This window comes from Oratosquilla oratoria, chromosome 17 (genome assembly GCF_046742065.1).
Source record: "Oratosquilla oratoria isolate Oo_2021 chromosome 17, ASM4674206v1, whole genome shotgun sequence".
NCBI lineage: Eukaryota > Metazoa > Arthropoda > Malacostraca > Stomatopoda > Squillidae > Oratosquilla > Oratosquilla oratoria.
The window spans coordinates 26,975,776-26,994,407 of NC_134793.1; the positions used below are offsets into that span (position 1 = coordinate 26,975,776).

The window sequence follows — 18,632 nt, forward strand, 5'->3', positions numbered from 1 at the left end:
TTGTCTCTTATCACCACTCTCATTTTTCTTTCATGCAAGAAGTCTTCCGTCCACTTCAGTAGTTTGCCCTGTATTCCTCCTGCAGTTTCTAATTTCTTAAGTAACTTCTTATGTGGCACCTTATCAAAAGCTTTTTTCAGGTCTAGAAATGCACAATCAGCCCATCCATCTCTTTCTTGTATTACATCTATTAGCCTTGAATAGAAACACGTTAAGTTTGTGACGCATGATCGTCCTTGTCTATATCCAAATTGTCTTGGATTTAGTACGTTGTTTTTTTCCAAATACTTTACCCATCTAGTTTTGATCATTCTTTCATAGATTTTAGCTATCGTACTTGTAAGAGAGACCGGTCTATAGTTAGTAGGGTCTACCTTGTTCCCCCTTTTATATATAGGTACTATATTTGCTCTTCTCCAATCTTCTGGAACTTTTCCCTCTTTCAATGAACTGTTTATTAAGCTATGTATTTTGTCTGTTAGTTCATTCCTGCATTTTTTCAAAACCAAGTTTGCCATTTCATCTGGTCCATGCTATTTTCTGACGTCGAGATTACTGAAGTGTTTCATTATTTCATTTCTATATAATTCTATCTCTTTCATAGGGGGAATTCTCTCCTCCCATTTGATATATCTAGGATGTATGTTCTCCCTTGTAAAAACCGATTTAGATGTTTTATTTCCTCTGTGTATTCGACTCCTCCTTGTCGTAGTTTCTCTAATTCTTGTTTGCTTTTCAGTTTGCTGTTTACAAATCTGTAAAATAGTTTTGGTTGATCTTTCCATTTTACCATGACATCTTTTTCGTATTTTATGTTTTCTTCTCTGCGCACTTGTACATATTCATTTCTATAACTAGTATCTATTTTCCATTTTTCAGGTCTTTTGTCTTTTTTCCATTTTATCCAAGCTTTATCCCTTTTGTCTTTCAATTCCCTACATCTTTTGTTGTACCAGCACTTTACATATCCTTTTTCTTGCTTTTGTCTTGGTACATACTTTTCCACTCCTTTATAATTTTTTGTCAAAATATTCCATTTCTCTTCTAGTGTTGTTTCCTCCTTGTGTATTCTTTCCCAGTCAGCTTTTTGAAAAAAAATCTTTCATTTTGTCAAAAAAAAAAAAATTCATACATCAATCTTCCCTTTCCATATTGTTCGTTTTTTCATGTATTTTTCCTCGTTTAGTTCCAATTCAACCAATAAGTGGTCACTTTTACTTATTGGTGTTTTATATTCGATCTTGTCCACTATTTCAGGTTTTGATGTGATTATTAGGTCTGGTCTTGATGGTTCTTCCTCATTTCTATATCTAGTATTCTCGTCTATCCATTGCGTCATTGTATGGTCAATAATTATATCAAGTAGTACATTTCCCCATAGGTCGTCTCCACCCTTCACTGTCATCTCTTCCCAGCAGATTTCTTTACAATTAAAGTCTCCCATTATAATTATTTGTCCTCTATGTTCCATTATCTTACTTAGTGATATCTTGGTGTCTTCTAACATATTTTTGTGTTCTCTCTCTTCCCACGAAGCCATTTTAGGAGGCACATAACTACAAACTTTCTGCTCTTCTTATCCTTGTCTTCCACTTCCATCGTAATCATCTCTACACTATTCTTTCCACATGTGACATTCCTCACATTTATATTCTTCTTAGTCGGGAACATAACTCCACCCCCTTGTTTTACCTTTCTGTTTCTAATCCAACAATTATTTGCACCATATCCTACATTGTTAGGTGGTAGTGGACCTTTCAATTTTGTCTCTACAATTCCCATTATGTCCGGTTCTTTTTCCTTCAGGTAATCATTCAGTTCGTTCAAGCCTGTTATTAAGCCATCTATATTTGTGTAAGACACTTTTAATTTTCTGTTACTTCCATCATGTTTTCTGTTTCCCTTTTGTTTTTCTCTGCTATGAACCATTTCCTCACTTTCATATTCGCTACTCTCCAATAGAATTTCTCTTTTTCTGTCTGTTCTTTTCTTGTTGTTTTTTCTTTTTAGCTTCTAGTCTTTTTGCTTTCTCATCCTTTCTTTCCTCCATATTCATCTCTCTTTTTATCCATACCTGTTTAGATTGCTCACTGTCTGCTAGTTTCCCTGTTTTTGCTAAGATATTCTCTGCTGTTGTTTGTGACCTGAATTTAACCTTAATTGGTCTGGTCTTATTAGTATTGTATTTCTCAAGCCTATACATTTCTTCTATTTGTTTCCCTATTTCTGGTTCATCTGTTTTAACTACTTCTAATATACTATTTAATTTTTCCTTTTCGTCCTTTATTCTTGTAGTCCTATTTAAATTATACTTCTCTTCCATTTCTAATATGATTATACATTTATTTTCATCTGCTAAGTCTCTTACTATATTCTCCTTCTCTCTCATCACTTTGATGACTGTGCCTTCAGTTTGTTCCTTCATCTGTTGTTTCACTATATCTCTAAATTCAATTTTGTTATTCTCCTGAACCTTTTACAACCACTTACTTCTCTTGTTATGAACCCTATTTTCTTCATTATTCCTCTTTCTTAGTTCTTCCAGTTTATCAACTTTCTCGGGAACTAGAGTTTATTGGTCAAACCTAACCTTCCATTTTTTTTTTTTTTTTTTTTTTTTTTTAGTTTCTCCTCTAGCTTTACTAGTCGGGGGAGGTTGTCCCCTCCTCTCTCTTTAAATCCTTAAAAGCAGTTATCATCTCTTCCCATTGTGCTACTATTATCTATATTTCTGCTCTTCACACCTCTGCTTCCTTGTTCGTCTGTATATTCTGCACCCCGTTTATTTATCCTTCTCCTAAGATCCTGGGCCCAGTCGTCCCCTTCCTCATTTCCTTCCATTTTCCTCAGTAATCCCTCCCCTTCATTTTCTTCACCTTCCCACTACACCACGAATTTTCCCTTTCCCTATTAATACAACACAGGTACTTCCATGTCGTTGTGATCCTTGAAATTTTGCAATCTTCTCTGGAGTTCCAAAATTCGTTGTCACTTCGACCAACGTGTATTTACCTAGTTGTATTTTACGGTAAGGGGAGCTATGTTCTTGGTGTCCCGTCTTCATGTCTCATTTTATCTAAACTGTTTTATATTCATGTATTGTTTTTGCACACACCACTTTCTCATCTAACTTGTTCTAAATGTCTATTACTCTGTGAGGAAAGCTGTTCTTTTTCAGATCTCTTCTGTAGCTGTCTTTCTTGATTTTCTTTCCGTGTCCTCTTGTATTTCTATCATCCCATTTTGTTAGATCCTCTCTATCAGTAGTTTCTATTCCTTTCATGATTCTGTAAATAGTTATCAAATCTCCTCTCTCTCTTCTTTGATCTAGAGTCTGTAGTTCAAGTTTTGCTAGTCTCTCTTCATATGATAGTTTGAGAGTGTTGGTGCCAATTTTGTAATTGCTCTTTGTATTCTTTCAAGTTTTCTTATACATTCTTTTGTATTTGGTGACCACATCGTTGCTGCATATTCCAATCTTGGTCTTATCAGAGTGATTAGTATTTTCTTCACCATTTCTTCATCCAGGTATGTAAATGCCACTTTGATTGTTCTTATTAAATTATAAGTTTCTCCAAAAATTTTGTTCATATGTTTCTCAGGTGACATATTATTCATAATAATGACTCCCAGGTCCTTCTCATTTTCTACTTTTTTATTCCTTCTTCTCCCAATTTATATGATCCTACTATTCTTCTTTTTTCTTTTTCCAAATTCCACTATACTACACTTCTTAGTATTGAACTCCATCTCCCACTTCCTACTCCATTCCCATACTTTACTGAGATCACTCTGTAATGACTCACAATCTTCTTCCGTGTTCACTTTTTTAGCAGTTTTGCATCATCTGAAAAGAAGCTCATATAACTTTCAATTTCTTCATCCATATCATTAATATATATAGCAAACATTATTGGGGCCAGAGCAGTTCCTTGTGAAACACCACTTATTACTTCATCCCAATTAGAGTGTTTGTCTCTTATCACTACTCTCATTTTTCTTTCTTGCAAAAAGTCTTCCATCCATTTAAGCAGTTTGCCCTGTATTCCTCCTGCAGTTTCTAATTTCTTAAGCAACTTCTTATGTGGTACTTTGTCGAAAGCTTTTTTAGGTCTAGAAATGCACAATCAGCCCATCCATCTCTTTCTTGTATTATGTCTATTGGCCTTGAATAGAAACATATTAAATTGGTGACGCATGATCGTTCTTGTCTGAATCCAAATTGTCTTGGTTTTAGCTTTTTTTTTTTTTTCTTCTAAATACCTTACCCATCTAGTTTTGATAATTCTTTCACAAATTTTTGCTATTGTACTTGTTAGAGAGACTGGTCTATAGTTGGTAGGGTCTTCTTTATTTCCCCCTTTATACATAGCTACAATATTTGCTCTTTTCCAATCTTTTGGAACTTTTCCTTCTTTCAAGGAGCTGTTTATTATGCTATGTATCATGTCTGCCAGTTCATTCCTGCATTCTTTCAAAATCCAGTTTGCTATTTCATCTGGTCCATGCTATTTTCTGACATCAAGGTTACTCAAGTGTTTCATTATTGCATTCTTTGTTACTTTTATTTCTTTCATAGGGGGGAAGGGACTTTCTCTTCCCATTCGATCTCTCCAGGTAGTATGTTCTCCCTTGTAAACACCGATTTAGAATGCTTGTTCATAATTTCTGCCATTTCTATTTCCTCTGTGTATTCAACTCCTCCTTGTCGTAATTTATCTAAATATTGTTTGTTTTTCAGTTTGTTGTTTACAAATCTGTAAAATAGTTTTGGTTGATCTTTACATTTTTCTATAACATCTTCTTCGTATTTTATCTTTTCCTCTCTGCGCACTTGTACATATTCATTTCTATAACTAGTATATATTTTCCATTTTTCATGTCTTTTGTATTTCTTCCATTTTGTCCAAGCTTTGTCTCTTTTGTCTTTAAACTCCCTTCAACTTTTGTTGTACCAGCACTTTACATATTCTTTTCCTTGTTTTGTTTTGGGACATACTTTTCCACTCCTTTTTTTTTTTTTTTTTATAAATTTGTTGTCAAAATATTCCATTTCTCTTCCACTGTTGTTTCCTTTTTGTATATTCTTTCCCAGTTTTCTTTTTGAAAGAATTCTCTTATTTCATACAAAAAAAAATCATACATCAATCTTCCTTTTCTATATTGTTCATTTCTTTTCATGTGTTTTTTCTCATTTAGTTCCAGTTCAATCAATATGTGGTAACTTTTACTTATTGGTGTGATTATTAGGTCTAGTCTCCATGGTTCTTCTTCATTTCTATACCTAGTGTTCTCTTGAATCCATTGTGTCATTGTATGGTCAATAATCATCTCAAGTAGAACATTTCCCCATGAGTCGTCTCCATCCTCAATTGCCATCTCTTCCCAGCAGACTTCTTTGCAATTAAAGTCGCCCATCATAACTATTCTTCCTCCATCTTCCATTATCTTATTTAATGTTATCTTTGTGTCCTCTAACATACTTTTATGTTCACTCTCTTCCCACGAGGCTGTTTTCGGAGGCACATAGTTTATCACAAACTTTCTGCTCTTCTTATCTGTCTTCCACTTCGATCATTATCATCTCTACTGTATTCTTTCCATATGTGACACACCTCACGTTTATATCCTTCTTAGTCAGGAACATAACTCCACCCCCTTGCTTTGTCTCTCTGTTTCTAATCCAATAATTATATGCATCATGTCCTACACTGTTGGGTGGTAGTGGACCTTTTAATTTTGTTTCTACAATTCCCATTATGCCCGGTTCTTTTTCCTTCAAATAATCATTCAGCTCATTCAATCCTGTTATTAATCCATCTATATTTGTGTAAGACACTCTTAGTTTTCTGCCACTTCCATTGTGTTCTCTGTTTCCCTTTTGTTTTTCTCTTGTATGTCGACTTTCTTTAGTTTCATATTCACTACTCTCCAATGGAATCTCTCTTTTTCTGACTCTATTCTGTTCTCGTTTTTTTTCCTTAGCTTCAAGTCTTTTCTTTTTTTCTTCCTCTCTTTCCTCTTTATTAATTTCCCTTTTTATCCATACCTTTTTATATTGTTCACTTGTTACTAGTTTCCCTGTTTTGGACAAGATATTCTCTGCCGTAGTTTGTGACCTGAATTTAATCTTAATTGGTCTGGTCTTATCTGTACTATACTTTCCGAGTCTGAACTTCTTTTCGATTTGTTTCATTATTTCTGGTTCATCTTCCTGAACTAATTGTAGTAAACTGCTTACTTTTTCATTTTCTTCTTTGATTCTTGAGGTTCTTTCTGGGTTATGTTTCTCTTCCATTCCTAATATAATTATACATTTCTTTTTGTCTGCTAAGTCTCTTACAATATTCTCCTTCTGTCTCATCACTTTGATAACTGAGTCTTCAGTTTGTTCTTTCATTTGCTATTTAATTATATCAGTAAATGCAACTTTACTATTTTCCTGTATCTTCCTCCACCCCTGTGCCTCTTTTGCTATTGTTTCTTTGTCTTTATTGTTCCTTTTTAATTCTTTATTCTCCTCCTTTACTTCTCTTAAATGTCTTTTTAGTTCTTCTATTTCATCAGTTAAGTTTTTGTTCGCCTTCTCTAGTTCTTCCAATCTTTCAACCTTTTCTGCAAGTTTTGACATTTTACCGAACCTAATCTCCCAATGTTCACTCATTTGTTCAAGCCTTTCCTCCAGTTTTGCTAGTCGGGGGAGGTTGGTATCCGCCTCTCCCTCTTTAAATCCTTGGAAATTATTATCCTCACCTTCCACTGAATTGTTCTTATCTATGTTTCTAATCTTTACATTTTTGTTAGACATTTCGTCGCCACTAAATTGGTCGGGACCTCTTTTGTTTACATGGCGTCTGCCTGCCTGGGCCAAGTCCTCTCCTTCCTCATTTCCTTCCATTTCCCTCATTAATCCCTCCCCTTCCCCTTTTTCCTCACTTTCCCACTACACCACGAGCAATTTCCCCCTCCCTGTAAATACAATAGGTACTTTCTTTGCTTTGGGATCCACGAAAATTTCACTTTTTCTTCAGAACGTCCTCTACGCCGTCCGTTCGGTGGAGTGTATTTACCTAGTTGTATTTTATGGGAAGGGGAGCTATGCTCGTAGGGTCCCGTCTTCATATCTCATTTTATCTAAACTTTCTCATCTAACTTGTTCCAACTGTCTATTACTCTGTGAGGAAAGCTGTTCTTTTTCAAATCTCTTCTATAGCTGTCTTTTTTATTTTCTTTCCGTGTCCTCTTGTATTTCTGTCATCCCATTTTATCAGATTCTCTCTATCAGTAATTTCTATGCCTTTCATGATTCTGTAAATAGCTATCAAATCTCCTCTCTCTCTTCTTTGCTCTAGTGTCTGTAGTTCAAGTTTTTGTAGTCTCTCTTCATATGATAGTTTTGAGAGTGTTGGTGCCACTTTTGTAATTGCTCTTTGTATTCTTTCAAGTTTTTTTTTTTTTTTTTTTTTTTTACATTTTTTTTGTACTTGGTGACCATATCGTTGCTGCATATTCCAATCTTGGTCTTATCAGGGTGATTAGGATTTTCTTCATCATTTCTTCATCCAGGTATGTAAATGCCACTTTGATTGTTCTTATTGAATTATAAGTTTCTCCAAAAATCTTATTTATATGTTTCTCAGGTGACATATTATTCATAATAATGACTCCCAGGTCCTTCTCTTTTTCTACTTTTTTTTATTCCTTCTTCTCCCAATTTATATGCTCCTGTTATTCTGTTTTTGCTTTTTCCAAATTCCATTATACTACACTTTTTTGTATTGAACTCCATCTCCCACTTCCTACTCCATTCCTGTACTTTATTTAGATCTCTCTGTAGTGATTCACAATCTTCTTCAGTTTTCACTCTTTTCAGTAGTTTTGCATCATCTGCAAAGAAGCTCATATAGCTTTCAATTCCTTCATCCATATCATTAATATATATAGCAAACATTATTGGGGCCAGAACTGTTCCCTGCGGAACACCGCTTATTACTTCATCCCATTTTGAGTGCTGGTCTCTTATCACTACTCTCATTTTTCTTTCTTGCAAAAAGTCTTTCATCCAATTTAGTAGTTTGCCCTGTATTCCTCCTTCAGTTTCTAATTTCTTAAGCAACTTCTTATGTGGTACTTTGTCAAAAGCTTTCTTTAGGTCTAGAAATGCACAGTCCGCCCATCCATCTCTTTCTTGTATTATATTTATTAGCCTTGAATAGAAACATATTAAATTGGTGACGCATGATCGTCCTTGTCTGAATCCAAATTGCCTTGGATTGAGCACGTTTTTTTTTTTTTTTCTAAATATTTTACCCATCTACTTTTGATAATTCTTTCACAAATTTTTGCTATTGTACTTGTTAGAGAGACTGGTCTATAGTTGGTAGGTTCATTTTTATTTCCTCCTTTATATATAGGTACTATATTTGCTTTTTTCCAATCTTTTGGAACTTTTCCTTCTTTCAAGGAACTGTTTAGTATGCTATGTATTATGTCTGCCAGTTCATTCCTGCATTCTTTCAGTATCCAGTTTGCTATTTCATCTGGTCCATGCGATTTTCTGACATCAAGATTACTCAAGTGTGTTAATATTTCATTCTTTGTTACTTCTATTTCTTCCATAGGGGGGACTTTCTCTTTCCATTCGTTCTCTTCAGGTTGTTCTCCCTTGTAAACACTGATTTAAAATGTTTGTTCATAATTTCCGCCATTTCCATTTCCTCAGTGTATTCAACTCCCTCTTGTCTTAATTTCTCCAAGTCTTGTTTGTTTTTCAGTTTATTGTTTACAAATCTGTAGAATAGTTTTGGTTGATCTTTACACTTTTCTATGACATCTTTTTCATATTTTCTCTTTTCCTCTCTGCACGTTTGTACATATTCATTTCTATAACAGGTATATATTTTCCATTTTTCAGGTCTTCTGTCTTTTTTCCATCTGGTCCAGGCTTTGTATCTTTTGTCTTTTAAATCCCTACAACTTTTGTTGTACCAGCATTTTACATATTCTTTTTCTTGTTTTTGTCTTGGGACATACTTTTCCACTCCTCGGCGATTTTTGTCATCTTGCCAAACCTAACTTCCCAGTTGTCAGACATTTGTTGAAGTTTTTCCTTCAGTTTTGTCAGTCGGGGGAGGTTGGTATCCGCCGCCCTTTCATTAAATCCTTTGAAATTATCATCCTCACCTTCCATTGTACTGCTCTTATCTATGTTTCTGATCTTTACATTTTTATTAGACATTTCGTCGTCACTCAGTTGGTCGGGGGGCCGTTTTTTGATGTTTACATTTCGTCTGTCTGCCTGGGCCAAGTCTTCTCCTTCCTCATTTCCTTCCATTTCCCTCAGCAATCCCTCCCCTTCTCCTCTTTCCCTACTTTCCCACTACCCCACGAGCAATCCCCCCACCCTGCAAATACAATAGGTACTTCCTTTGCTTTGGAATCCTCTATTTTTCACTTTTTCTTCAGAACGTCTTCTACGCCGTCCGTTCACTGAAGTGTGTGTGTGTGTGTGTTTGCACTGTATACATATATTCTTTAGAAGTTTTTACAACTACGACGCCTTTTCCATGTATAAAAAAGTGTTCAATTAATACTGAGCACGGCGAAAGACTAAACGACACAGACTAAGCCGGTGTTCATGCTAGAGACGACTAACTTATCAAAACAATTCCTACAGGGGACATGGTCGCACTGGACAACCGACGTTGCCAGCATGGACGCCTCGAATTCGAAGCTACAAGCACGCGGCACCTCGTGTCGGCCTACCTTGACCTGGACGAGGCCAGATGCAGACGGCGAGAACTCCAGGACAGGCTAGGCTTCTTCCACCTCCAGTAACCACGGACACGACACCACCTCGTGTTTCATGTGCTCAATGTTCCGGACCGCGCAAGGTTGAAGTCCGGGTTGATGCCAGCCCCGCAAACTTAAAAATAAATAGATGAATAAATAAATGAATTAATAGATAAAATCACCAGGGCCATGGATAATTGGGATGTGTCTCATTCAAAATTGTATTTGCTTGCACCTGTGTATGGCTTCCAGTGTACAAATAAACTTGTTTCCGAGTAGTATCATCATTACATACTTTCTACTCAGTGTCTACTTCACAGTACATTTTTTTTTTTTTTTTTTTTTTTTTTGTAAGCGAACACCCATTGTAGTTATTCCAATGTGGGCTGGAGGTAAGATGTGGTAGCAAAAATAGCCCAGTGTGATAACCCCTTTAGTTGATGGCATTGCGATCGTTGAGTCAAATTATTACAACAGGATACTGGAGTATCCCTATCTTTCTGTCCCAAATCTGAGACTGATCCAATATAGTACTGGACATGTGGGTCTAAAAAATTCATATGTTTATCGGATTTGTATAAAAAATAAATGCTACATAAATACTTATATCCCTGAATTATCCAAATTTGGCAGAAGCCACTTCATCGCCTCTTACAGAAGTCTGAGGTGTATTTTTTTCTCATCTCGAGAATTCTCCAAGCCTCCTAATTCGACAAAAAAGAAATAAATCAAAATAAATTTATCTAATTCTCCTTGCCACATACAACACATATTGAAAATTGAGCAAGAATCTTGTGAATGGCTTTATATATTCTTACTTCTTTAGCTCCCAGTAGTAGGCGTTATGCCTGTCAGTGGTCCCAGCACGTTCCTCCATCTGGCTCTTCCATGGAAGGCCGCTTCCTCCCTTAGACTTTCGATGTTGGGCAAGTCCTGTCTGCTGAGGACTTCTTCAACATTATCTTTCCATCTCTTTCTCAGTCTTTCTCTTGGCCTTCTTCCATCCGACATCCACTCCCAGCATCACCTTGCAATTCTTTCTTCCTCCATTCTTTCTAAATGTCCTAACCATCTTAACTGGGCAGCATCTATTTTGCATAGCATGGAACAGATGCCAATGTTTTTCCTTCTATCTTCGTTTTTTAGTTTATCTCTCCTTGTCTTTCCAACTATGGCTCTCAGTGGTCTCACTTCTGCTGCCTGAATCCTGCTCATGTCTACGTTTGTCATTACCCAACTTAGGTGTCAAGACAGTATTGAAAATAATCCTTTTCACTTTTAAAGGTACATGTTTTTTCCTTTATTATTGACCAGAGCTCCAACGTTTGCACTAAATTTATTTAATCTTTCTGAAATATCCCTCTTATTTCCACCCTCCTTAATGACTACACTTCCAAGATATTTGAAGATGTTTATATTTTTTACCATCTTATTTCCTATGGTGATGCTGAACTCATGTCCTCTTCTGCTAATAGTCAGTATTTCTGTCTTTTTTACATTCATTTTCATGCATTTCCTTATAAAGCATTAATTCCACCTTTTTAAGTCTTCTTTGATCCCTTCCCTATCTGTGCTCCATTCACCTATAGCATCTGCATAAGCCATTATTCTGTTCTTATAGTTTTCTTCTTTATCTTCAAAACCCTCTATTAGTTTCCATATATGCAATAAAGAGCAGAGGAGATAACACACTTCCTTGTTTAACCCGTTTCCACAGGGAACCACTTTTCTGACCCCTTTGATGTTCTAACACTGCATACACGGGTAATACAAACTTTTTATAACTTTCTTTAGATGTCCCTTGACACCATACCTTTTTGCAAGGTATTGAATCAAAAGCCTTCTGTAGATCAATAAAAGTGATCTACAGGCTTTGGTTATACTCCCATGCCTTTTCTATCACCATCCTTAGTCCAAAAGTTAAGTCTGTTAATGATCTATTACTTCTGTAACCATGCTGCTCCTCTCCTAAATTGGTTCTACAAGGTCTCTTACTCTTCTCTCATATAATTTTGTGATGTGGGGCATGAGGGAAATCCCTCTATAGTTGTTACAATTTCCAGCATCACCTTCACCTTTGAAAATTGGGACTATTAGAGTTTTACTCCACTCCTCTGGTATTGTTCCTTCTCTATAGATCTTATTTATGAGTTTCAATATATTTTGCTGTACTACATTTCCTCCTTCCTTTATTAGCTCTATTGATATTTCTTCTACTCCTGGTGTTTTGGAATTTTTCATTTCTTTCAATACCCATTCAAATTCATTTTCTATGATTTCATCATGTTCTTCTCCATCCAAATCTTCCTCCTTCTCTTGCCATTGTTCCTCATTTCCTGCATTTAGGAGCTCTTGGAAGTATTCTATCCATCTGTTGTCTATCTTATCCTGATCTGTTAGAACATTCCCCTCTAGGTCTTTAATTTTATATTGTTTTGCCTTGCTTTTCCTATATGACTTTGATACACCATATAATAACTTTTTCCTTTCTGCAAATCCTCTGTCAATCTCCTAGATCTTTCCATGCCTCGGTCTTTGCTCGATCTTTTGCTAGATATGTTTCTTTCCTTGACAGTGCATATTCTGCTCGGCTTTCAGGTGTTCATCTCCTTAGCCACTTTTTTAACTTTAATGTTTTGTTCTTTACTGCCTGTTTGACCTCCTCATTCCACCAAGGTGTGTATCTTTTCCTATTTCCTCCAACAGTTAAGAGAAGTAAAGGATGAGAATGAGGAATTGAAGAAGAGTACATACATACATATACCAAGGCTTTTTCCCCCTTCCAAGGGAGGTAGCCAAAAAGGGAAAGGCATAAAAACACTCCCACCCATTTCATCCCTAAATACACTCCACACCCCTCCCACCCTTCCTCTCATCTGAGCACCTCCTGGATGACGGGTCATCCCTGCACCCTGCCCACCACCCTGGGTCAGAAGCAGTGTCGCAAGACACAGTACATCCACAGCAAGGCCGCTTCATTTAATCGGCGACCCCCCCTCTCCGTCCCCCTTTGCATATAAGGCGAGGACGGGGAGAAATCCCTTCGGGCTGCGTCAAAATTTACTCACACATACTACCCCATTCCTCCTCATGCAGTCACAACATCATCCATATACAACCATTCTCCACTCACCTCTGTCTTCCGTCCTCTCCCTTCCTTCCTCAACAGACATTCCCCTCTTCCCCAAAGCCCCCTTCACCCCATCCATCCACCTCATCCTAGGACGTCCCCTCATGTTCACTCCCTCCACATCTGCCTTCCATACCTCTTTTACTAGTCTTTCTTCACTCATTCTTTCCATGTGTCCAAACCATCCTAATATTCTTTCATCAACCCTATCTCCCAAATCCTTTTTCACCCCTGTTCTCCTCCTCATTTCTCACTCTATCCAGCCTAGTAACCCCCACCATACTTCTCAGACACCTCATCTAATAAAGAGAATAAAGAGTCCATAGCAAAAGAGATAAGTGGTTGGAAAAAAATACAAGAGAACAAAATGGAATTTAGAGGTACAATGGAACAGTAGATGAAAGAACAAACTAAGGACACAGTTATCAAAGTGATGAAGGAGAATATATAGTAAGAGACTTAGCGGATAAAAGAAATGTATAATTATATTAGGGATGGAAGAGAAGTATAATCTAAACAGGACCACAAGAGTAAAAGAGGAAAAGGAAAAAGCAAATAGGATATTAGAAGTAGTTCAAGATGAACCAGAAATAGGAAAACAAATAGAAGAAATTTTAGACTCGGGAAATGCAATACAGATAAGACTAGACCAATTAAGGTTAAATTCAGGTCACAAACAACAGCAGAGAATATCTTAGCAAAAACAGGGAAACTAGCAGACAGTGAGCAATTTAAACAAGTATGGGTAAAAAAAGAAATGAATAAAGAGGAAAGAGAGGATGAGAAACCAAAAAGACTACAAGCTAAGGAAAAAAATTGAGAAAAGAACAGTCAGAAAAAGAGAAATTCTATTGGATAGTAGTGAATATGAAAGTGAGGAAATGGTTCATAGCAGAGGAAAACAGAAGGGAAACGGAAAACACAATGGAAGTAGTAGAAAATTAAGAGTGTCTTACACAAATATAGATGGCTTAATAACAGGCTTGAAAGTACTGAATGATTATTTGAGGGAAAAAGAACCAAACATAATGGGAATTGTAGAGACAAAATTGAAAGGTCCACTACCACCCAACAGTGTAGGACATGATGCATATAATTATTGGACTAGAAACAGAGGGGCAAAACAAGGGGGTGGAGTTATATTCTTGACTAAGAAGAATATAAATGTGAGAAATATCACGTATGGAAAAAATAGAGATGATTATGATGGCAGTGGAGGACAGAGATGGGAAGAGAAGGAAGTTTGTAGTAAACTATGTGCCTCCTAAAATGGCCTCATGGGAAGAGAGAGAACATAAAAGTATGTTAGAAGACACAAGGAGAACATTAAATAAGATAATGGAAGATGGAGGAAGAATAGTTATAATGGGTGACTTTAATTGTAAAGAAATCTGCTGGGAAGAGATGACAGTGAAGGGTGGAGATGACCTATGGGGAAATGTACTACTTGATATGCTTATAGAACATACAATGACACAATGGATTCAAGAGAACCATCAAGACTAGACCTAATAATCACATCAGAACCTGATATAGTGGACAAGATTGAATATAAGACACCAACAGGTAAAACTGACCACATATTGGTTGAAATGGAACTAAATGAGGAAAAATACATAAAGAAAATGAACAATATAGAAAAGGAAGATTGATTTATGAAAAAATAAATTTTGATAAAATAAGAGAATTCTTTCAAAAAGCAAACTGGGAAAGAATATACAAGGAGGAAACAACAGTAGAAGAGAAATGGAATATTTTGACAAAAGTTTATAAAGGAGTGGAAAAGTATGTCCCATGACAAAAGCAAGAAAAAGAATATGTAAAGTGCTGGTACAACAAAAGATGTAGGGAGTTAAAAGACAAAAGAGATAAAGCTTGAATAGAATGCAAAAAAGATAAACCTGAAAAATGGAAAATATATACTAGTTATAGAAATGAATATGTACAAGAGTGCAGAGAAGAAAAGAAAAACACGAAAAAGATGTAATTGAAAAATGTAGAGATCAACCAAAACTATTTTACAGATTTATAAACAACAAACTGAAAAACAAACAAGATTTAGAGAAACTACGACAAGGAGGCCCTCAAGGAGTGGAAGGAGGTTTCCTCAAGGATAATGTGGATGAAGGTGAAACTGGGAAAGGAGATGTTGGTCTTTGTAAGTGCATATGGGCCTGGCAGTGAGAAGAGTGTAGAAGAAAGGGAGGCCTTTTGGATAGATTTAAATGAGTGCATAGAGGGTTTAGGAAGAAAGGTCAATGTAATAGTACTGGGAGACCTTAATGCTAGGGTGGGCAATGGTCCAATCGATGGAGTGGTTGGGAAGTGTGGAGTTTCAGGAAAGAATCGTAGTGGAGAGTTAATGGTGGAGATGTGTCTAGAGAGTTGATGATAGCAAATACAGTGTTTCGGAAGAAAGTCAATAAGTACACATGGGAGAGGGTGGTGGAGGGAAGGGTGGTAGATAGAGCGCTAATGGATTATGTAGTGGTAAATAGGATTATGATAGGAAGAGTTAAGGATGTACATGTGCTAAGGGGAGAGGATGGGGGAATATAAGATCATTTTTTGGTGGAAGGTAAGCTGAGAGTGGAGGATAGATGGAGAAAGAGGAAAGGGACAAAAGGTAGGGAGGTTCTTAGAGTGAACTCCTTGAATGAAAAGGAAAAGGAGAAGGAGTACAAGAAGAAGCTGAAGGAGGAGTGGGAGGGAGTAAAGGATGGAGTAGAGATGGGTGTGGAGGAGGAATGGGGATGGTTCAAGGAGGGAGTCATAAAGTGTGCAAGGATGGTGTGTGGAACAAGAAAGACAGGGGGAAATAGAAGAAAGGGTAGTGAATGGTGGGATGAGGAAACAAAGAAGGTTGTAGAAGAGAAGCGAGCATTCACAGATTGGTTACAAAAGAGGACGAGGGAGTCATATGAGATGTACAAAGAAAAGAAGAGAAGTAAAGCAAAAGGTAAAGGTTGCAAAGAGGAGAGCAGATGTGAAATGGGGTAAGAGTATAACAGAAAATTTTTAAAGTAATAAAAAGATGTTTTGGAAAGAAATTAAGAGAGGAAGAGGAGGCGAAAGTAGGGACGAAAAGGTAAAAGGTGCAGATGGAGAGATGATAATGGAAGAGAAGGCAGTAAGGGGAAGATGGGCAGAATATTTTAGGTAGTTGCTAAATGTGAAGGAGGATAGAGAAGGAAAGATAGCTGCAGTGGGAAATGCTAAGAAAATGAGAGTGATGAGTGAGGAGAATGGAGGAGAAATAAGGAAGAATGAGGTGAAGGCAGTTGTTAAGATGATGAAAGCAGGTAAGGCACCTGGTCTGGATGGATGCCATGCAGAATGTCTGAAAAAGGGAGGTCAAGTGATGGTGGACTGGTTGGTGAGGTTATTTAATGTTTGCTGGAGAGAAGGTAGAGTACCGGAGGACTGGAGGAGTGCCTGTATAGTTCCTCTTTACATGGGAAAAGGGGACAAGTGTGAATGTAGTAGTTTCAGAGGGATTAGCTTGTTAAGTGTAGTTGGGAAGGCTTATGGGAGGATCTTGATTGAGAGGATTAGGAGAGGAACAGAAGGAGTAATTGGTGAGGAACAGTGTGGATTTAGGACAGGTAGAGGTTGTGTAGATCAGATCTTTGTAGTAAGACAGATATGTGAGAAAGCTATAGGAAAGGGGAAGGATGTTTTTTGGGCTTTTATGGATCTGGAAAAGGCTTATGATAGGGTAGACAGAAAGGCACTGTGGGAGGTTATGCAGATTTATGGGGTAGGAGGAAAGCTTTTGGGAGCTGTCAAGAGTTTTTATGAGAGTAGTAGAGCTTGTGTCAGGATTGGAAATGGAGAGAGTGAGTGGTTTGAGGTAAAGGTGGGACTTCGTCAAGGATGCGTTATGTCACCCTGGCTGTTCAACTTATACATGGATGGGGTGGTGCGAGAGGTGAGTGCAAGGGTAGTGGGTCAGGGATTGGAGATGGTTAAAGAAAATGGAGAAAAGTGGGAGGTGAGCCAGCTGTTGTTTGCAGACGACACTGCACTTGTGGCAGCATCGGAGGAGGGATTGAGGAAGCTGGTGGCAGAGATTGGGAGAGTATGTGATAGAAGAAAGCTAAAGATAAATGTGGGTAAAAGTAAGGTGATGAGATGTACAAGGGGTGAAAGTGACAGTAGACTGGAAGTGAACATTAAGGGAGAGCGACTGGAGGAAGTGGATAGTTTTAGATACTTGGGTGCAAGTGTAGCAGGAAAAGGTGGAGTGAAGGTGGAGGTAGAAAGTAGAATGAGAGAAGCGAGTAAATGCCTTGGTGGATTAAAGAGTGTAATGAGGAATAGACATTTAGGAATGGATGCGAAGAGGAGACTGTATGAAGGAGTGATTGTGCCAACAGCACTGTATGGGGCAGAAACGTGGAACATAAGAGAAGAAGAATTTAAATGTGTTTGAGATGAGGTGTCTGAGAAGTATGGTGGGGGTTACTAGGCTAGATAGAGTGAGAAATGAGGAGGTGAGGAGGAGAACAGGGGTGAAAAAGGAGCTGAGAGATAGGGTTGATGAAAGAATATTAGGATGGTTTGGACACATGGAAAGAATGAGTGAAGAAAGACTAGTAAAAGAGGTATGGAAGGCAGATGAGGAGGGAGTGAACATGAGGGGACGTCCTAGGATGAGGTGGATGGATGGGGTGAAGGGGGCTTTGGGGAAGAGGGGAATGTCTGTTGAGGAAGGAAGGGAGAGGACGGAAGACAGAGGTGAGTGGAGAATGGTTGTATATGGATGATGTTGTGATTGCATGAGGAGGATGAGATTGTGATTGCATTTTCGGGGGTGAGATAGTATGTGTGAGCAAATTTTGACGCAGCCCGAAGGGATTTCTCCCCGGCCGCTCCTTATATGCAAGGGTGGGACGGAGAGGGGGGGTCGCCGATTAAATGAAGCGGCCTTGCTGTGGATGTACTGTGTCTTGCGACACTGCTTCTGACCCAGGGCGGTGGGCAAGGTGCAGGGATGACCCGTCATCCAGGAGGTGCTCAGATGAGAGGGAGGGTGGGAGGTGTGTGGAGTGTATTTAGGGATGAAATGGGTGGGAGTGTTTTTATGCCTTTCCCTTTTTGGCTACCTCCCTTGAAAGGGGGAAAAAGCCTTGGTATATGTATGTATGTATGTACGACAAGGAGGAGTTGAATACACAGAGGAAATAGAAATGGCAGATATTATGAACAAGCATTTTAAATTGGTGTTTACAAGGGAAAACATAAATCCTAGAGATATCAAGTGGGAGGAGAATGTCCCCCCTATGAAAGAGATAGAAGTATCAAGGAATGAAATAATGAAACATTTGAGTAATCTCGATGTCAGAAAATCACATGGGCCAGATGAAATAGCAAACTGGATTTTCAGAGAATGCAGGAATGAACTAACAGACATAATACATAGGCTAATAAACAGTTCATTGAAAGAAGGAAAAGTTCCAAAATATTGGAAAAGAGCAAATATAGTACAAATATATAAAGGGGGAAACAAGGAAGACCCTACTATCTATAGACCGATCTCTCTAACAAGTACAATGACAAAAATTTGTGAAATAATTATCAAAAGTAGATGGGTAAGGCATTTAGAAAAAACTTACTAAATCCAAGGCAATTTGGATTCAGACATGGACGATCATGCATCACAAACTTAATGTGTTTCTATTCAAGGCTAATAGATGTAATACAAGAG

General features: G+C 37.6%; 1 protein-coding gene across 1 annotated transcript in view; it reads left to right on the forward strand.

The window, feature by feature from the left end:
* Positions 1-10,394, forward strand: part of LOC143034547 (gamma-butyrobetaine dioxygenase-like) — a 38,589-nt gene extending 28,195 nt beyond the window's left edge. Inside the window, exon 10 of the mRNA XM_076200753.1 lies at positions 9,677-10,394. Coding sequence (XP_076056868.1) covers positions 9,677-9,837 — 161 coding nt within the window. The 3' untranslated portion in view covers positions 9,838-10,394. The remainder of the gene's footprint in view (positions 1-9,676) is intronic.
* Positions 10,395-18,632: the final 8,238 nt, after the last annotated feature.